The following is a 20522-nucleotide window of genomic DNA, read 5'->3' as shown; positions in this document are numbered from 1 at the left end:
GAAAAGGGATATATTGCCTTTGTTAAAAATGCATTTCTTAGACAAATGTAGTGGTACTTGTTTGTGTTGATAATTCTTTCACATGAAGAGTGACTACTAGCATTTCACCTTTTTAGAAGATACTTTTAATTGGCGGTTAAATGTATATTTCCACATACAAAGGTCCGTTTTCATCAGTCATGTTTCTTACTAGGAATAACTTAACAGATATTAATGCTTTAATGTTGTTCCTAAATATCTGGAAATAGAAATAATCTGGTGTCTTGCATTTTAGAATAGATGAGTTTGTTTTACTAGAATTTCTGGAGATTTTTCTATGTATTTCATGCACCTATTTTTGAGAGCCTTTCATAACCTTCTATTATAAAAAAATTTTTAGGTTTCTTTCTTTAGCTGTTATCCATGGATGACTTTCTCCCAAGCTTTGTTTCTTTTTTTCAAAGGTTATTATTCTATATAATCTATTTTTAACTTTGTATAATGTGTTAGTTAAAGTTAAAAAAAAAAAGAAGTAAAGAACTTTGTGTGTCAAAGTTGAAGAAATAAAATAAAAATAGGTGTACTCAGGTTTCCCCATATACAAGCTGTTACATTTTTAATAATTGAAAGTTAGATATTTGACAGTTGACATTATTTCAACCTGTCATTATCACAGAAACTGAGAAGTGAAAGTTGGAATAGACTACTCCCTGGGGTAGGAAAAATAACTTAAAATGGGCAGGGATTCATGATTGCAACACCAAGAAAATGAGCTATGCTTGCAAAATCTTTACTGGAAGTATGGATCTTAGTGATAGGTCTGCTGTATGCCAATTAAATCATTCTGGTCAAAGAAAACCGGGTCTCAGGAGAACATTTCTTAACGATGGTGGTTTAGAATTAGCAAAGAATGTTAACTTGCTTCAGAAGACATGCATTAAATGAGAGCAAATTCATAAATGGCTAGAAAAAGCAACTAAAGAAAATGTTTGAAGTTTAAATCATTAAATTTTCTCTAAAGACAGTTGTATTTTTTCTCCCTCCCTCTACTATACCCGACCCAATCTCTTCACTTACCAATTAAGGACTGTCACCCAAGACTTCAAATTATTTTTTTTCTAAATGTACCTTGTCTCTGCTTGCTCCTACTTTATTTTACTAGGAACCTTATTAGAATGAGTCTGTATTAACTCGTATTTATTGGAATTCTTATACACTAAAGGTAAGTTGGTCAATCCCAAATCCACCATTATGAAAAAGATATATATGAACTGTGTGAACTGATAAAGAATTCAAAATTCTCAGGAGACTCATGAATAAACATAGACTTCAATTCTTCATAAAAGGAATTTGCACTTGATGTATAGGCTTACACATGCTAAAGTAAATGCAGTTGCATTTAGCACTCTTAGTAATGACTGCTTACACTCTCCCAAGGTAACTCTACTTAATGTAAATCTGGCTTTTTAACCTTGGTGTTGCTGTTCTTATTCTAGCTTGAGGCTGTTTTAGTGTTTCTTCTGCATTTAAGGCAAGGGTACTCACAGGTTCCATTTTGTGCTCACTTTTTAAATTTAAATCTGAGAATTCACTGGAATAAAGTCTGTTGTTCTTTTTCAAGTTGATTCAATGAAAATTTAAGTGCAAATCTTTTTATTGCAATTTGGAATACAGGTGGCTTTAAATCATAATTAAACATTTACATGTCTATATATTTGAATTAGCTCATATATACAGGTTCAGGATTAAAAAGATGTTAGCATCAAGTAAAAAGAGGTCAGGTGAAATCTTAAATTCTGCTCTTTTCTCATTTGGTCATGAACTCTTTATTCAGTTTTCTATCTTATTTATCTTTTGTTTTTCCTTCTTTATTGATCATAAAGCTTTAAAATATTTTTTGATGAAATCTTTTACCAAAATTCTTGAATTGTCTCCCTATAAGTAATATTTTCCTTCAGTGATATTAATTAGGACAGAAGTGCTCAATGGCAATGAGTAGTGGAAGTAGCAGATTTTTAAAATATAGTTTTGTATACTAGGAATTTTTAAAGAATTTATTGCCTGGACTAGTTGATATGATATGGCATCCTGGTTGCTATGGTAGATAAGATTGGGATGGGGAAAGCATACTTGGGTTAATACTGATTTGAAACTAAATACCATGACTATATATATATATACACACACACACACACACACACACACACACATATGTATATATATATATATATACACACATATATATACAAATACATATACATACATATATCCATATATATGTGTATATATTTGTATAATGACTAAAACTAACTTACAAGAAAAATACTTAATAAATTAATGAATTACACTCTATCTAGACAAATGCTTTCTTACTGTAAGGCCAGTGTGTCCAACACTGAGCCAGTAGGGATGGAGTGACCTTAGTTACGGGGTATAGCTCACCTGAGGCTTTGGGGAGGGGCGAAGTTAGGTACCTCCCAGAGCAACTAGGACAACAGAGCCTAACCTCTCTCTACCACTACTATGAGCAGATGACATACTAGCAGCCTTGAATCAGTTAAAAATGTACATTGGAGTAGAATTTAGTTTGCTATATAGGTTGGTGCAAAAGTAATTGCGATTTAAAAGGTCAAAAAGAATTGTAAAAACCGCAATTACTTTTGCACCAACCTCATATAATCTAGCTGTTCAGTTTTAATTCAATTTAGATATTTTATGACACTGTGATGTTATTAAGGATTACTTAAAAGAGGCAAATCATATGCATAGAAATAGAAAACCAATTTTACTTCTGCTTGAGCCCCAATTAATATTCATAGAGCAGTGTGGACGCTTTGTTGTTAACAGTGTGAATATAGGAATAAGCATTTATGCCTCAGGTGCAGGTGTCAGCCCAAGAAAGCATTAAGAAAACCCAGGTCCCCAAAGTAAAATTAGTGGGAAATGCAAAGGCATTTTATGTTCATTAGTTACTAATGGCCTTGATATAAGCCAAACATTTTATTTACAAATGTTTAGCCAGACGTGATGTCTAGCATTTGCTATGAAATACTATAGACCAGTAAAGTTTTGGATGCGTAGGCAGGGACAATAGATGAAGATGGCACAAAATTCCGTGTACTTTTATGTCTGTAGAAAATACCTATAAGTTAAAAAAAATGAGCTAAAACAAAAGATAAGACTAAACTCATTCAGTTGATTTCATCTTAGTTTTCCCTACTATTTAATTTTGATGTGTGTTTACTGAAAACACGTTATTACCATCCTTGAATATTTTGTAACCTAAAAATTTTCTTAAATCTTTTGAATACACATATGCACACACAAAGCCTATTTCCTGTATCCTTTAAGCATTGGGAAATCTCATTTATTGCCAAATGAGAGGTAACATTTGGCATGGGAAAGTCCTCTGTCATTTGATAATGCCAAAATCAAGAGCACCTTTGTTATAAAAAAATAAAAGCTAGGCTAAAGTACGAGACTTATCAGTAGAAACATTTTCCCCCTGGAGCCAGGCTGTGTGTGTATTTAGTTTTTGTTTTTCACATCTAATTATATAATGACTTAACCAGAAAACTAAAATGATGAGAGGAACAGATTCTTGATGTATATCAGCTTTTCAATGTGAAAGCAAATAAGTTTTGGTTACAACTATGGGAAAACACTATTGATGGGGGTGGGTGGTGAAAAGAAAGGTATGAAAGGGAAAAAGAAAGCAAGGATCTTTTTCATGGTTCTTATCCTTGGAAGCAGCTACTCTCACCTCAGATATTTTTATTGGCTTGATAATTGTATTGGCATTGAAAATTAAGTTCTGTTACCAGAATTTGAATCTATACTTCATTTAACTCTTCTAGATTCACAAGTGGCTTAAGTTGTTTATAATATAGTCTGTTTTGAGGAAATGATAGCCGTTCATTCATCATATTTATTGAGTGCCTGCTAGTGTGAAAAATGACATGAAGGAACCATTCCAGAGGAACTGCCTTGCTCGTCCTGTTCCTTGAACTGGGCCAAACCACAATTGTTTTACAAACAATTGTTTGTAAAGTCAGCAGGAAAGTGAACAGTCTGATCACACAGACTAATGGTTGTGGACCTTCTATCTAAATAGAATCAGAATCGATAAGCAATCATATATAACCAAGAGTAGCTGAGGTCCGCACCAATAGGAATTTTTTCTTTTCATATAATTATTCCTTTCCTTTTTCTCATAAAAACCCCTTGCTTTCACACTGTAATCAGGACACTATTTGAGTTTCTATTTGAATCTGTGCTCCCCAAATTACAGTTCTTTGATCCCAAATCAACCTTTGTTGTCTCTCATTTCACGGTTTTAATTTTAGATTAACATGAGACTGTTTCTTTTTTTTTGGATTCATCTCCCCCCCACCTTTTTTTTATTAGTTTCAGGTGTACAAAACAATGTAATACACATTTATCATTTATATCTCTCCCACAGTGATAACCCCTTTCTTCCATCTACTACCCCTCTGACATGTTTCTTACACATTGTGGTTACACTGCCTATGCTTGTTCTTTCTAAAGCACTATTTCTATAACATCAAACTAATTATCAACTGAAAATACACGTTCAAATGTATGATAACGTCCAAAATTTATTCATGTCCAGCCATGAAGATTTAAAGAAGCATTGTATCTTCTTTTTCTTACTTCTCTTTTAAGAAGGTAGATTATAGTTATATCTCTCCCGAACCCTTTCATGGTAAGGAATGAGTCCTGAAACCCTTGAAATCTTTGGAGAGTCATGATGAAATCTTATTTTTAAAATGTGACAGAATATAATGCTGTAGATGAGCCAGATAAAGTAGTATTACATCAAAGTTTCTCAACTTCAGCACTATTGACATTTTATAACTGATTCTTCCGTTTCTGTCAATCTTGTTCTAATACTGGCTTATCAGTGAACTAAAATGCAAAGAATGTATCTATGTTGAACTTTTTTTAAAAAATGTTAACCCATCTTTCTGTGTTAGGACCGAGAACCTAGATCAAAGAGTTGAAGAGTTGTTACTCTTTGCAATAGTTCTCACAGTTTTATAGAATCAGGTCATCACCTAAGTGGTCCTTTGTGTGGATGCTGTTGAAAGGTTAGGGAATGACTTGGAAATGTTCAGAATATATTTTAGATACTAATATAACATTCCTTTCAGGCGTTTACATTAATTTATGAGTGTTGTGTTATTCTGATGATGTGTTATTTTTATCTTCGTTGTAAAACCTAGTTAGCTAGTTTATATGTGATTTAAAGAAAAGATAGCCCTTGGTTCCACTTACTCTCTAGTGTTTAAACTATAACATGGGGTCATACCTTTATGTTAAAGTACACAGAACGCTCAGATATTTAGACTTATTTGTCGAGTACAGTGAAATTGAAAAGCAAAACACTTAGTCAATTATTCTTTTGAAACTTTTGGTTAATGTGTTAATTTTTAAACTCAACTGGCAAGTCTCAGTATTTAGAGGAAATCCTCCTCAAACTTGTTGACGTTAGCAGAGTTCGTGAAGACACTTGGTAGAGGTCAAAATTATAGCACAAGTTCTTTCCATACAGTTACTTTTTAAGGTCCTCTCCAACTTGATGTTTTATATTTCAGGATTATCCTGACATCGTCAAAATGGATGGTAAAGGCTACAGTTTTGTAGACTTGAGCTTTAAAAGCCAAAATATATATTCCATTAAACGCTACTTTCTTTCCATGATAAGTTGGAAAAGTAGTTACCTGTGTGAAGATACAGATTCACTGTGATTATGATGCTCAGTGGAATTTCACAGACCATGTCTTAGAAGTTAGAAGACTGCTGTTTAAATCTAATAATATCTGAAAGAATAGAGAAAATCAAGAAGCTGGCCTTTCTCCCTGTCTGCACTTCCACACTTCCTCTTAAATAATTTAGTTGGGAGGATGCCAGGGAGAAGGAAAACTCCATGGGCATCTATGTATATCAAATAAGATATTTTCAAGCGCTTATGACTTTTTTCAGCGTGTTGTCCCGTGAAGGAGGATCTCCTTATGAATTCAACATAGAGAAATAAGGGTGACCTAAGAGTGAGGGAAAAAAACAGAAACAAAAAAGAATGAGAAGCGTTGGTGATAAATAGACCCAGAGTATATTCTTCTAATGTGGGGTTATTAAAAATGAATCTTGAAATTCTCTAATATTTCTTTTCTTTTTCTGTTAAGTTGCTATAGCCCAAGGTGGAGCAATCCAGATTGCTAACCCAGGATCTGATGGTGTTCAGGGCCTTCAGGCTCTAACAATGACAAATTCAGGAGCTCCTCCTCCAGGTGCTACAATTGTGCAGTACGCAGCACAGTCCGCTGATGGCACACAGCAGTTCTTTGTCCCAGGCAGCCAGGTTGTTGTTCAAGGTATATTTTATTCATCTAATACCTGTAGAATACCTGTGGATTACCATATCGCACCATTTAGTGGTGATTTTATCGTTTTCCGAAATACACAGGAGGTAGATTTGGGGGGTCGGGGGGAGGACACTTAACAAGGCTTGAAGAAGAAATATTGTAGTTTATTCGACAAGTTAAATTTATGATTTTTCATTTCTTAGCAGGTTTTATTGGCTCTAAAGAAAGGTTAAATTCAGAGTAGCATGATGGGAAAAGGGAGTTGGAAATAGGAATGAATTTTTTAATTAAGTAAATGTCCTACACTTGAGGGTTATAAATGTTATCCCTAATATATTTTTATTACCTAGTCTATGAAGATTTAAGTATCCGTTCCAATCTGTGATGCACTGAATTTGGACCTTTCCCCAGCTGTTGCATTCAAGTCTAATCTGTAGACATCTCATTTCAAAACAATTGTGGATTTTGCTTTTTCTTTAGTATACTTGAATTCTGAGGTTCCTGTTCTACCTCTTCTGGAAGCTGATGGTAGTGAAATAAAGCAGTTGGGATGTAGCTCTAAGCTTTTAGGGGAATCCTAAGCTTTCAAGATTTCAACTAAATTTGAGTTATACATTATTTTAATTTCATTCAGTTGTGCTTATAATAACTACAATGTGTTTCATACAACTTTCAGAATTCTGCATTTTTAATTTAATTCTATTCCTCTTGGTCTGTTTGCTTAGGACTTACAATAACAGCACTGATTTTAAGGGGAGTAATACCAGTTCTTTCAGTTTGAAAGTCTTTCAAGTAAGGAAAAAGGCAGATTATAATTGATGAATCTCTTGTTAATTAGCTTTACCCCTAGGTATTTTGGGGGTTTATGGGACTGTAATGGAAGTATATGAAGAACTGAAGAGGTGGCATTTATGGAGTATAAAAACTATTCATAGTACTTAGACCCTACATTTTAATGTTTTCTTTTAAATGTATATTAAAGCCACCCATTACAGATGCTCCTCCACTTACGATGGGATTACATCCTGATAAACCCATTCTGAGTAGAAAATATAGTAAATCAAAAATGCATTTAATACACCTAACCTACCGATATCATAGCTTAGTCTAGCTACCTTAATGTGCTCAGGACACACATTAGCCTACAGTGGGGCAAAATCATGTCACACAATGAATACACTGTAGAGTATCAGTTGTTCACCCTTGTGATGGTGTGCCTGCCTGCCTGGGGATCTGGGGCTCGCTGCCACTACCCAGCATCGTGAGAGTATCACACCCCATAATGCTAGCTCCAGAAAAGATCAAAATTCAAAGTACTGTTACTGTTGAATGCAAGTAGCTTTCCCACACTGTAAAGTCAAAAAATTGTAAGTTGAACCATCACAAGTTGGGGGCTCTCTGTATATTTCCCCAATACTCAGGAGCCCTATATTTCTAAGTGAATAATCATAAGTAATAATTTATAAAATTTTTTAAAGTATAAAAAATGTACCACAAACTTGATACTTTAACAAATGAGAGTTTTTCATTGTCTTATGTTTTACATAGAAAATGCACAAGGTTTGTGCTTTGGGGTTAATTTAAGACCTTTTTCTTCCATATGTCAAAAAAAATATTTTCTACATAAATTCTATTTTTCATAGTTTCATTGTTTTACCTTTCACAATTTAGGTCCTTAGTTCACCTTAGTTCACCTCTGTATACAGTACTATCTATTTCCATTTTTTTTCTCCACATATAGAGCCAGTTTTCCCTTCCTGATGGTTTTTGTCCTTTCCCCATTAATTTATGGGGCAGTCTTTTAATTATACAGTAGGTTCTCATGTATACTTGGATCTGTTTCAGAACTCTCTCTTCTGTACTGTTGGTCTCTTTTTCTATAACAAACCATGCTGGTTTGATCTCACAGAACAAGTTTGTCTGTTTTGTCTTTTTTTTTTTAGTGCTGGTTTAGCTTTTGTGAACCATTATTCTTTCATGTGCATTTGGAGTAAGTTTGAGTTTCTAAATAATAATAATGATAATATAATAAAACCAATGATGAGATTGCATTTAATTTACAGATTAATTTAGGGAGAACTGAAATCTTTCTTTTTTATTATGATATAATTGATATATAACATTATATTAGTTTCAAGTGTACAGCATAATTTGACATTTGTCTAAGTCACAGTAAGTGATCATCACAATAGATCTAGTTAACATCCATCCCCACACATACTTACAAATTTGTCTTGTGATAAGAACTTTTAAAATCTACTCTCTCAGCAACTTAAAAATATACAACATAGTACTATTAACTATAGTCACCATGCTGTACATTACACCTCCAGGACTTAGTTATTTTATAACTGTTAAGTTTGTACCTTTTGACCATCTTCACCCATTTCCCCCGTCCCTTACTCCCAATCTCTGGCAACCCCAGTCTATTCTCTGTATCTATGAGTTTGTTTGTTTTTAAGATTCTGCATATAAGTGGGATCATTTGGTATTTGTCTTTCTTTGTCTGACTTATTTCATTTAGTATAATGCCTTCAAGATCCATGTTGTCATTAATGGCAAGATTTCCTTTTATTTTATAGCTCAGTAATATTCCATTGTATTTATGTACCATAATTTCTTTATCCATTCATCCGTTGGTGGACACTTAGGCTGTTTCCATATCTTGGCTATTGTAAATAATGGCTGCAGTGAACATGTGGGCACAGATATCTTTTTGAGTTTGTGTTTTCATTTCTTTTTGATAAATACCCGGAAGTGGAATTGCTGGGTTATACAGTAGTTCTATTTTTAATTTTTTGAGCAACCTCCATAATGTTTTCGATAGTGGCTACACTAATTTACATTCCCACCCACAGTGTGTAAGGGTTAGGGAAGACTGACATCCTTATAATTTTAAATTGACCTATTCCAAAGCATAGAATGTCTTATTTATTTAGAACTTATTTTAACTTCTATTAACATTTTCCAATTTTCTCCATAGGGTCTTTCATATTCTTTGTTCAGTTAGTTCCTAAATGCTTTATGGTTTTTGTTGCTATTTTGAATACCTTTCTGTTGTTGCTTGTGTAGAGAAATTTTAATTGATTTCTTTAAAAATTTACTTTTTATCTATTAACCTTGCTAAACTATAGTTACTTCTAATAGTATGCTGATTCCCTGTGAATCTGTGATACTATTTGAATGTTTACATCAAATGCAAATCATATGTTTTGTTTCTTCCCTTCCCATCTTTCTTCTTCCTTTTTTTCCTCCTTGTCTCTTCTTTTCCTTTCCTTTTCTTCTTCTTTTTTTTTTTTTTTTTAAATAATGATGACCCGGAGTTCTAGTTCTGTGTTAACATTGCAGGTCAGTGGGTATACCTGTATTACTGTCTATCCACCTTCCACCCTGTCATCCCGTTGAAAGTTTGCAGCAATTTCTATGAGTGTTAGTGTATTTCTCAGGATTGCATCCTGGGCCTTCTTCCGTCTGACTTGGTACTGTCCCTGGATGAACTCACCCTGTCCATGACTTCAATTCACTGTGACTATGCCCCTGACTCCAACTGGCTACTTAGATATCCCTCACATATCTTGGACTCCTTAAATCCAGAACTCCACGTCCATTTCCCCCACCCCAGGTCTCCTTTTGTTTACCCTATTTCGGTAATGGATATTGTGCATCCTATCGCTTCAGTCCAGAAACCTGGGTATCATGCCTCGCTGGCCCCCGCTTCTCCATCCATTCTTCCTCCTAGCTAAATCACCGGTCTCTTCACTCCTCTCCACCCTCACTGTCATAATAATCCCAGTTCTGGCTGCTCTCTCCTCTGACCTGGATTCTTACAGCAGGCTCTGTCTGGTCTGCCAGGTGGCTGGCCTGGAGCTGGGAGCTGTGGAGCAGTGTCCTGATTTTCCTAACCCTGCCAGACGCAACAGCTCCCTTCTTGGCCAGGTTTTTTTGGGAATTGTTCCTGAAAGTTCAGCGAGGCTCTCTTTCTTCATCCCTCCCAACGATTCTGGGAGCTAACATTTTTTGAAAACAAAAGTCTCTGCCTCCAACATTTCCCTTTCTCCATTATACTCTCGATTCTGCAGTTCAAGGTGGTATTTCTAAAATTCACATCTAATCAGGTCGACCTCCTGCTCAAAACCCTTCAAAGAATGCTTACTACTTGTTTGATAGTCCAAATCCTTAACATGGCCCAAATCTCTGCTTAACCTATGCCTTGCTTCCATTACTACCCTCCTCCCTCTCTCAACTTCTCCATCTAATGCTGGATGTCTTTCATGACCTGTGACATGTCATGCCCTCTCTCCTCTCCCGGGCCTTCCCACACAGCTGCTCTGACAGGAACACGTTCCCCAGTCATAGCATTGTTCAGCTTTCACCTTGGATAGCACTTCCCCAGGAAGCCTCCTGTGACCTCCACATCTGGCCTAGGTCACCTCCTGTGAGTTCCCACTGCGCCTTTCAGAGTACATGTCACCATATTGTGACTCGGTATCCTGCCTAGATGGTAACTTCTGTTTGGACAGGGGTCCTTAGTCCTTGCATAGTCTCTGGCATATGACAAATGTTCAATAACCATTTACTGAATGAAAGTGAAATACTCCTCCTTTGTGAAAATGTTAGTAATTCTGTGTGCTGATGAACTGAGTTTATCTGATACAAGGAATTTATTAAAACTTTACTAATAGCAGTAGTCAAACAACCAACCACCCTCTTTCCTTCCTCTGCCCTTTTTTTAACATTAATATTTATTGAGCACATGAGTGCCAATTTAAAGAAATATTGAGAATAAAATCAATTTGAACTTTCTGAAATTTGAAATAAAACTGACTAGTACTCTTTGATCCAGACCCTTAGGTGTGGCTGGGATGAAAGAGTTTCATGTAGTCTCTGAGGGGTTCATGTCTCGGGTGATCCCAGACTTTCTTACTCATTAGCAAGATGTCTTCAGTTCATGTGCTCTGGAGAATGACTATTATAGAAACAGATACTCTTGGATGTGTCACCTCCTAAGCATCTAAGTGTAAAGTTGTCCCTGCCTAGAAGGTGCGTTTCATTGACCTAAGGTCAGCTTGAGTTCTAATCATACAAGGGACTGGGCTTTGTACAACCCACTGATAAAAAGGTCACGGTGACATGTCACTTTCACGCAGTAGAGATGCAAATCATCTTTTCTCCAGGCTGTGGTCTGCAATGCTATCTATGCTGTTGAACACGTGCCATTATTTTGTCTAACTTTGCAATTGTTAAATTTCCCTAGTGATCCAGCTCTGCATGTGCTGAACCTTCATTAGTCATCCAAATAAAATTGGACATACTTTTTAACATTTACAAATAGTAATTGTGATTTATTTATGAATATTTAAAAATCACGAAATTCTTTTCTAGGGATTTTAATTTAGTGAAAGAATCTATTAGATCGAGCCACATGAAATTGCTATTTTTGTGGGCCAAAAAAGGTCAAGTATCAGCAAGTTCATATGGTTCAATCTTATATTCATGGAAGAGTGCTATACAATACTTGCTACATTTGGCACAGTGAATTTTTAAAATTGCAGTATTTACTCCCTTTAAGTGAAATTAGCAAATTCTGTGTCACCTTAGGAATAGTTGGATTTTATGGTATAGCAGATAGAAATGTGTTAAATGAGCACAGGTGACTGGGTATTTCTTATTTGGTGAATTTAGAAGTGTCTATGAGAGCATCTGTCTGGGCTGATTGTCAGTTATTTATTTTTTAAGTCTCCAAGTATTTTTTTCTCCCCTGAGTTAATGAAAAATCTGTAGGGCTTATACCCACTTTGTTTACCTAAAAACCTGGACAGAAGAATAATAAAGTAGCCCCATAAGAAACAAGCAGGTAACTTTTAATGCAAAATGAAACTTTTTTTTTTTGCCAGCGTCTGTCTCAACAGATTTTTATGTAAAAATGAAAAACAGGAGCATTCGATGGTTTATTACAGGAAGGGTTTTTATAGGGCTTTGGTTTCAGTGAGCTGGTCTGTGACAAAGCAAATTGATGGCAGTGATAGGCTAGTGATGTCATTGTGATGTCAGTACTGCCACTTATCATAACTGCACATGCTTGCTAGTTGGAACATTTTATGTTGACCTGTGAGAGGGGAAACAAGGCAGTTTTGTATGCAGAAGTCCATCATGGCTGTAACTGGAGATGAAACAGGTAAGAACTGTAGAGAGGGATTTAAATTCCGCAAAATTATTTTTGAAATTTAGAAAAATTATTTACGGACCTCTGAGTATTTCAAAAAGTATTTTCTAGTAGCTGAGGAGTAATACGTTTTAAATATATATATATACATATATATTATATATTCAGCACGCTTTGTTAAGGCATCTTGGTGTAATTGCTTCTTTGCTCAGTTATTATATTGCTTACTGGATCAAAGCAGTAATTCATTTACTCTCTCTCTCTCCCTCTCTCTTCCCCCCTCCCCCGCCCCCTCCCTCCCTCTCTGTCTCCCCTGCTCTACCAAAATAAGCTGTTACTTCATCTGCAACCTGTTGCATATCCAGTGCAGCTACAAGTTAAACATACATACCATTCAAGTTGTAAAAAATAAATTAAGCTTCCGATTTTATCTCTGTATACAAACGTAGCTAGCTCCAAAGCAGACCAGCATGTTGGGATGTTTGTTTGCCTACTTGTTTCTTCGCTTGTGTGTCTAAAATGGTCTGTTCCTCTCTAATGGAGTTCAAAGGGCTGACGTCATTGCATTTCCTGGAATCGTGGTTCGGCAGGGAAGTGGAAAAGTTAAACTCCAAGCAGGCTGCACATTGACGTCAGCCCCGAGTCAGGCTGTGATTGAGTCAGATCCTTTCCGCTTTGTCAAGCGCTGCTGACAGCTTGAGGTTTGTTAACTAGCTCCGGGCTTGCCTCTGTCTCCAAGATCGCTCTTGGACTGAGTAGTAGCTTGACTTGTAAGCCTCACTTTAACGTTTCTCTGCAGGTAAGTATCTGCTTTAGGAGGCTGGTACCGCATGTGTGGGCAGATCCCCAGAGCCTGCATGGGTAGGCTGCACCCATCTGAGGCCGGCCCCTGTGGGGAGAGGGGGCTCAGGGGTCCGGGCGCCCTCACCCGGGTCGTTCTGCGAGATCTTCCACTCACAGCGCCCTCTAGTGCTCAGTCATGGAAGCGCTTGTCTAAAAATCGACCCCCAGCCCTGTTACTTTAACCTGTAATGCGTAATTCTGTGGTTTGGCTTTCTTAGTTACAGGTAGTAGTTTTGATTTAGTCGCTAATGCCCCTTATGTGGTTGCAACTTTTTGTTTATTGATTGGTGTCTTATTTCTAACGCAGTACTGATTTGTAGTTGAATTCATGAAGAATGGATGATTGTAAACAACTTGCCCACAATTTACCTCTTCAGTTAGTGGGTCTCCTCCGTAGTTCCTCTTCCTAGATAGGAACATTACTTTATCTTGAGCAAGTAACACCTGTATTAAATTGTTTTTAAAATTGCCTTGAGGAGCTATTGTTTTTCTCAAAGAAGTTTTGTGAAGTTTTAGTGACGATATAGATTGCAGAAGCTCTCAAATGACGAATTTATTATAAGATATAGATGGACGTAAAGAATCTCAAATACTGCATGTCAAATGATTCTTAGAACCAAAAGGCATTTTTGTGCATATACAGAGGGTGCCAAAAAAATAGATACCCATTTTAAGAAAGGAAAAACTGTATTAAAATTGTAATAATATATACCGATAACAAAAGATGGATACAAGTCGCGTTTGACTTCTGCAATTACAAGAGGTGCTCAAAGTGGTTACCATCAGCATAATTTTAATATAGTTTTTTCCTTTCTAAAATGTGTATACATTTTTTTGGCACCCTCTATTTATTTTCTAAAAATTATTATTTGGTTTATATCTTTCTTTACTGAGCCTTTAATTCCAATTCACCATTTGACTTGTCTAAGCATGAGAGAGAATCTTAACCAAAAAATAAAATGATTTGAAAATACTCAGAATATATTAAAGATGGATGTGTAAGGTAAAATTTTGCATACATTTTTTTAACCATTGCTTATAAATGAATACTTTTATATATTTATGTTTACAGAATGAAAATACCATCCTTGAAGAGGGTTTTTTCACAGTTTTGTCCATAATGCTTATATATGATTTACCCTTTTCAATTTAAAGCTTTCTAAATGCTAAAACTTAAAAATGCCAAACATTTGGAGTGGCGGGTTAGCTCAGTTAGTTAGAGCGTGGTGCTAATAACACCAAGGTTGCGAGTTCTATCCTCACATGAGCCACTGTGAGCTGTGCCTTTTTTTTGGGAAAAAAAAAAAAGTCAAACTTTTTCACAAGACCTCATTGTGCCTTTGGAAATCATTGTTTTAGGAAATCTGGTCAGTTTTCACAGAATCAATTCTATTTGAAAATGGAAAAGATATTTTCTTTTTCTTTTTTTTTTTTTGAGGTGTGTTGATATAGATCATTGACTTGAATACTTTTTGACCGTGACCCATGTTTTACATCATGATATAGTAGACCTGTGTGTGTGCACTCTACATTTATGATAAAACCAGTTTCAAAAATAATACTTATTCTTAGTGTATGTAATGTACTCAGATTTTCTATTTCTTGTTTTAAAATTCTGTTCCTTACCCATGAAATTGACTTTATGACCCACCAATGGTCCACAGCTTATCGTTTGAAAAATCAGGCTGCTAACAATAATAAATGGCTTGGAAAATATTTTAGAAGCATTTACTGATAGGATCATGGAATTGAATGTGAAAAAATGAATATTTATAGTTTATAGAATTATATTACTGATTCTGTTGGATATATTAATAGTTTAAATTTTTATTAGAAATCATTTTTTACTTTATTCATAAGCTGATTGTTAGGAGTCTAACTCTATCTTTTAGCCTCTGAGTTTAAAAAACTCTAGTAAGTTGTATTCAGCCTGGGTATCTGAATTATTCAAAACAAACATTCCAACTTATTCAGATTTGGAAAATAGTATCTTAGTTAATATTTGATGTGTAAGAATAAGGATACATTTCAACCTTGTGAAAGGAGGCTAGGAAAAGGGTTATGTTGGAAATATTCACATAAAGGATAGTTTGGATCAGGTATAATAGCTTCTTGAAGTTGATAACAAAGCAAGTTCTAATCATGTTGAAGTGAAAATATGGGAATCATTTATGTACCTTAAGCTTCACTAAAACTCCAAATCTGTATGAAGTTGCCATTATGCTATTTTCCCACTACTTTTAAAAAATTTTTAATGAAATATAATTTGGGATAATTGTTTCACTTTCCCCAGTTTTATTTGCCTATATGAATATATTGCCTAATAAAATACTTTTTATTTATGTAAACTTTAAAATAAAAAAGCATGTAATGTTACAAATATGTATAAATATAAATGTGGTGAGTGCCATCAAAGAAACTACTAATTGTAAGAGACTCACAGGATGCAGGTAATATAGGTTAAAGGATCAGGGTAGGCCTCGCTGAGGAAACCACGTTTAAATACCCACAAGGACAGGCACTTGCCACTCATTATCCCTGATGAACTCAAGGCAGATATTATTACATTCATTTTGCATATAACTGAATATGGATCAGGGCAAATGATTCTGCCAAGCTTACAAAGCTAGCAAGAGGTGATCCAGTATGGCTCTTCAGACTCCTTACCTCGTTCGGTTCACACCATATTACATTGCTTCTCAAAATTCACCTGACATTGAAGCTCATGCTAATGTTCGATGAGTTATAGTAACATACTACACACTGCTTATAAAACATACGAAATAAAGTTAGCAGCATTGTTACCAAAATGGATTTTTTTTCTAGAATATTATTACTATCATAGGACAATATAACGTATGTTTGCTATTCTATAGAACTTTAAATTTCAATATTCATAATTGCTCTTTTTACAGACTTGTTACGCTTAAGATTTTTTACTTAATAAACAATTCAGAAGGTCCCTTTTGTGTAACTTCAAAACTATTTGATGACTTAATTCTATGTGTTACAGTAGTTGTAACAAATTTGAAATCTTCAGTACTTAAATTATCATATTTATGTAGGATTTAATTTTCCTGGGAAAAGTGGAGCAATGGAAGAGGGAAAGTTTTTGACAGTGTGAGACACATGCCTGATTTGGGCATTAGGAGCGCTGGTGCGGTGCTAGGGAGGGAGAGCACCAAAACAGAAAAGTGAAGGTCTCAGTAGCTTCCTGGAGCTCCTCGCTCTAAGTATGACTTCAAAATTATGTCTGTTATACTTAGGTATTTACTATACTTAGGTTATCTGAGTTATACTGAGGTATTTGGGACTAGTGACACGTAGTGAAATGACATGAAGGTAGGAGCTCCAGATATAAAAATGTTTTTGTTCAGTTAATGTATTCAGTACTATAACACTCTAAATAAATAAATAAGCAAACTAACAAATAAAACCACCATTTGGGGGTGTTGATAAACTGTTTCATTTTGGACACTATCAAGATGGGCATTTGTCTGGGTTTCTTATTTCTTTCTTTGTTAGGAAGAAACAAACACCTCTTTGAATTGTGGGGTTTTTCCGTTTTCTTATTACCAGTCTGATGAGATTGTATCATTTGGTTATTTGTGATTCTCCACCTTCCCGGTTCTATTTTAAATGATTATATACATTGAAAAGGATATTTTGTAATGTTATCTTTTAGTAATTTATTCTCTAACGGTATAATAAAATATAAATTTTTGAAGTTTTTTTAATAGGCATATTTTTAAACAAAATAAGGAATAAGAGCCATACATTTCAATCATTCTATTACTCAGGTATGTTAGAAGGAAAACTCCAGGGGAAAATATATTTATGGATGTTATGTGCCTTTTAACTAATATACAGTATAAGCATAATTTGGAACATTGTCTTTCAGAACTTAAGGAAGGGAAGAGGAAGGGAACTAACATTTGCTGAATGCCTACCATATGCCAGGCACTGTCTAGACACTTTGACATACATTACAGGGTTTGTTGTGAGTATTAAATGAGATAATGTATCCCCATTTTACAGATGAGGAAATTGAACTTGCCCCAAGTCACATGGCTGGTAAGTGGCAGAGCTGGACTAGAACCCAGACTCCAAATCCCATGCTTTTTCTTCTGTGTCATGTTTAAAGCTCGCAAGAGAGGTATGAAGTTAATTAGCAGAATTAAGAGTTCTATGAATTTTCTTTTCCCATGAAATACTTGATACCAAACCTAAAACATTTTTTTCGTGGCAAGAGTTAGATGGTTGGAAACACTATAATCAGATCCCCTCTGCTTCTAAAATGCCACGTTAGATGACTAGTATCTAAGGGAAGACTTAGGAAATGATCTTGCCTTTGATCAAGAAAGACCAGTTTGAATAAATGTGTAGCATCTTTTAGGGCTTACCATGTCTTAGTGTTAAAATTTGAGCTATAATAATAGCTAATAATTGTCTTATAATAATAAGATTGCTTATTTAAAACATTCCAAATGGATTTGTGTAAAACCCTGAGAAGTTCAAAATTTACTTCATAGTGCACAAATAAACTCACCAAGCACCCATTTTATGCCAATACTGTGCTAGATTCTCTCTAGAGAGTTTGCTGCTTTAGAATAAAATTAGTGTATCTTTTTTATTGCTGTGTTTCCCCGAAAATAAGACCTAGCCGGACAATCAGCTCTAATGCGTCTTTTGGAGCAAAATTTAATACAAGACTCGGTCTTATTTTACTATAATATTATGTTATAATAATATTATAATATTATATAAGATGGGGTCTTATATTAATTTTTGCTCCAAAAGACACATTAGAGCTGATTGTTCGGCTAGGTCTTATTTTTGGGGAAACAGTAGTATCTTTCTTCAATTGTGAGTTTAAAGCCCCCACTCACGACCCATTTATTTTGAAAAATAATTTATACAATGAAATTCTAGAATAAAAAATAATTGTGGCACTTTTAGTAGTTAAACGGAACAGAAATTAGCCTTTCTGTAATAGTACAGGGATAAGAACATGCCATCAAAATGCAGGGTGGTTCGTTGAACTGTGATCCTAGGTATCTAATCTGCTTTCAATCACCACTGAATTCATAATGTTGGAAACTGAAGCTAACTTTTATATAAAAACTTTTTTATAACTTGTTTCAAAAACAAAACTTTTTGACATTTGGATTTCCTTAAAACAAAAGCTTTTCTTTGCCCATGTCTTTTTAATATATTTACTAATAAGATATTTTTATATGTGGAATTTATCTATTGATATTTATTCAGTGACCATTAGAAGTGTACCATCATATAGATTCTTTGGGCTATTGCAGAAATTTATACTAATTCCTGCTAATTTATACCCATTTATTCTTCTGGCTTGAACTAATAATGAACTACAATCTGATTTTTATTGAAGATAAAATGAATCTATAGTATGTCTGAAAAATCATAATAAAACCCAGTTTGTTAGCTAACATTTGAGAACTAATACATCCAAATATATCATCCCTTCCAACTTATCATCTTGAAGTGATATTTTTTCTGAGTTGTTGCTTAGAATGTTCTAGGAGTGCTTCTTTTGGAATTGCCATTCTCCTTCACGGGGCCAAATCTGGACCTTTGATGGTGGCTTCAGCTTTTGGAAACAGGCAAAAATTTAGAACCGTTTCTGGTTCTAACACCAACAAATGAACTTTCTTTTTCTTTCTTTTTTTTTAAAGAAAATTTCTATGAGCTTATTTGTGCTAAACTGATGGCACATACCAGGGAGCAAGATCTCAAATGAGCTTTCTTTTTCATTTGTGAAATATTACTGCCTTTAAAAAAAAAAAGAAAAGAAAAGAAAAATGCATATTCTTAAACTAACTTTTGTGTATCCGAAACATCCTGCTCTAACTTTAAGTACAGAAAAAAAGCAGACGTATACAAAACTAGAGAGTATAATGGACCCTTCTGGACCCTTCTGTTAATTTTATTGCACTAATTTATGAGCAGTGTTTGGCAAGAACAGCCCTCCACGCTGCCTCCACGCTGCCTGCAAATGTCAGCATGATGACACAGAAACTTCTCCTTCGTCACTGGCTATTGTTCCAATTTTAGAAAGCCTGTGTAGCATCCAGCTGTTCCATTATTTCAACCTTTATTATCCCATAACCTTCTTCCATGAATGTGGGTAAAGAGAAAAGAGAACTATTAATTCTATGCTCCACTCTCTCTCCTCTGACAATATGATTAAAATATTTTTTAAACCCTTATTAACAGTTTACAACTGACTTTAAAATTCTTCAAAGCTGGGATTTATAGATGATGTAATACAGAATTGTACATCTGAAATCTACGTAATTTCACTAACAATTGTCACCCCAATTTAAAAAATAAATTAAAAAAAAAAAAGATAAATATTTCAAAGCTATACATTTTCTATGACATATAACGAGACATCTGTGTATATAATATTTTAAATAGTCACAAAAACAAATTTAGGGTTTTCCCAAGTTTATTAATAGTGATTTTGTTGATAATCATTACATTTACCAGTTACTACTTATCACCATAGTTTCTTAAATTATAGAAGGAAGAAGTAGTACAATCTTATAAATGCTATTTTTATTAATCTTATAAAATCTTTAAGCGATCTTCCCCCAAATTCATCTTTTTATTTTGTTCTCTCACCTAATTCTTGAGCCTGGGTTAGGGGGTGTAAACCTGCCATTTACCCCCAAATAAACACATAGATCAAGTTTTGATTAATCTTTTAAACTGCTTGGCTATTTTCAGTGATAATATTCCATTTATGTGAAAAAAGTCTTTGTCTCCCTTTTGAGTAAAATTTCAGTTCTTACTTTAAGGGGTATAATACATTTTAATGAAATTTGGAAACAATGTTTCATATTTTGATTAGCATGTGGTTCAATTTTTATAGGATTTAATAACTTTTAAAACCATTTTCTTGCAGTTTTGAGAGAGCGTGTATTTTGTAATATGTCATCAGAATATCAAATTAACTCTGGACCATACGTTCTCGAAGTTGAAACAGTGATAGAAACATGTTTCATCACTTAAATCCACCTATCTTTCCTAGGAAGCTATTTATTGCAGTAGATACACACATTCTGAATATAAATTAGGACACTCTGAGGACTTTTAGTATTCAATCTGATTACTAA

General features: G+C 34.6%; 1 protein-coding gene across 33 annotated transcripts in view; it reads left to right on the top strand.

The window, feature by feature from the left end:
• CREM (cAMP responsive element modulator) overlaps nucleotides 1–20522 on the top strand; it is a 70187-nt gene that overhangs the window by 39398 nt on the left and 10267 nt on the right. For 11 of the 33 annotated variants that reach the window (XM_074324685.1, XM_019741716.2, XM_019741711.2 and 8 more), the window contains 2 exons: nucleotides 6186–6374; nucleotides 17410–17445. The exons of 7 other annotated variants lie outside the window; for them this stretch is intronic. In XM_074324685.1, coding sequence (XP_074180786.1) covers nucleotides 6186–6374; nucleotides 17410–17445 — 225 coding nt within the window. Of the gene's footprint in view, nucleotides 1–6185; nucleotides 6375–12243; nucleotides 12541–12911; nucleotides 13328–17409; nucleotides 17446–20522 lie in introns of those variants that run through there. 15 more of the 33 variants (XM_019741723.2, XM_019741713.2, XM_019741722.2 and 12 more) reach the window with 8 other exon arrangements.

The sequence above is a fragment of the Rhinolophus sinicus genome, linkage group LG02 (genome assembly GCF_036562045.2).
Source record: "Rhinolophus sinicus isolate RSC01 linkage group LG02, ASM3656204v1, whole genome shotgun sequence".
Lineage (NCBI taxonomy): Eukaryota > Metazoa > Chordata > Mammalia > Chiroptera > Rhinolophidae > Rhinolophus > Rhinolophus sinicus.
The sequence above is the reverse complement of the archived record's forward strand: the minus strand, read 5'-3'. Positions and strand labels throughout refer to the sequence as shown.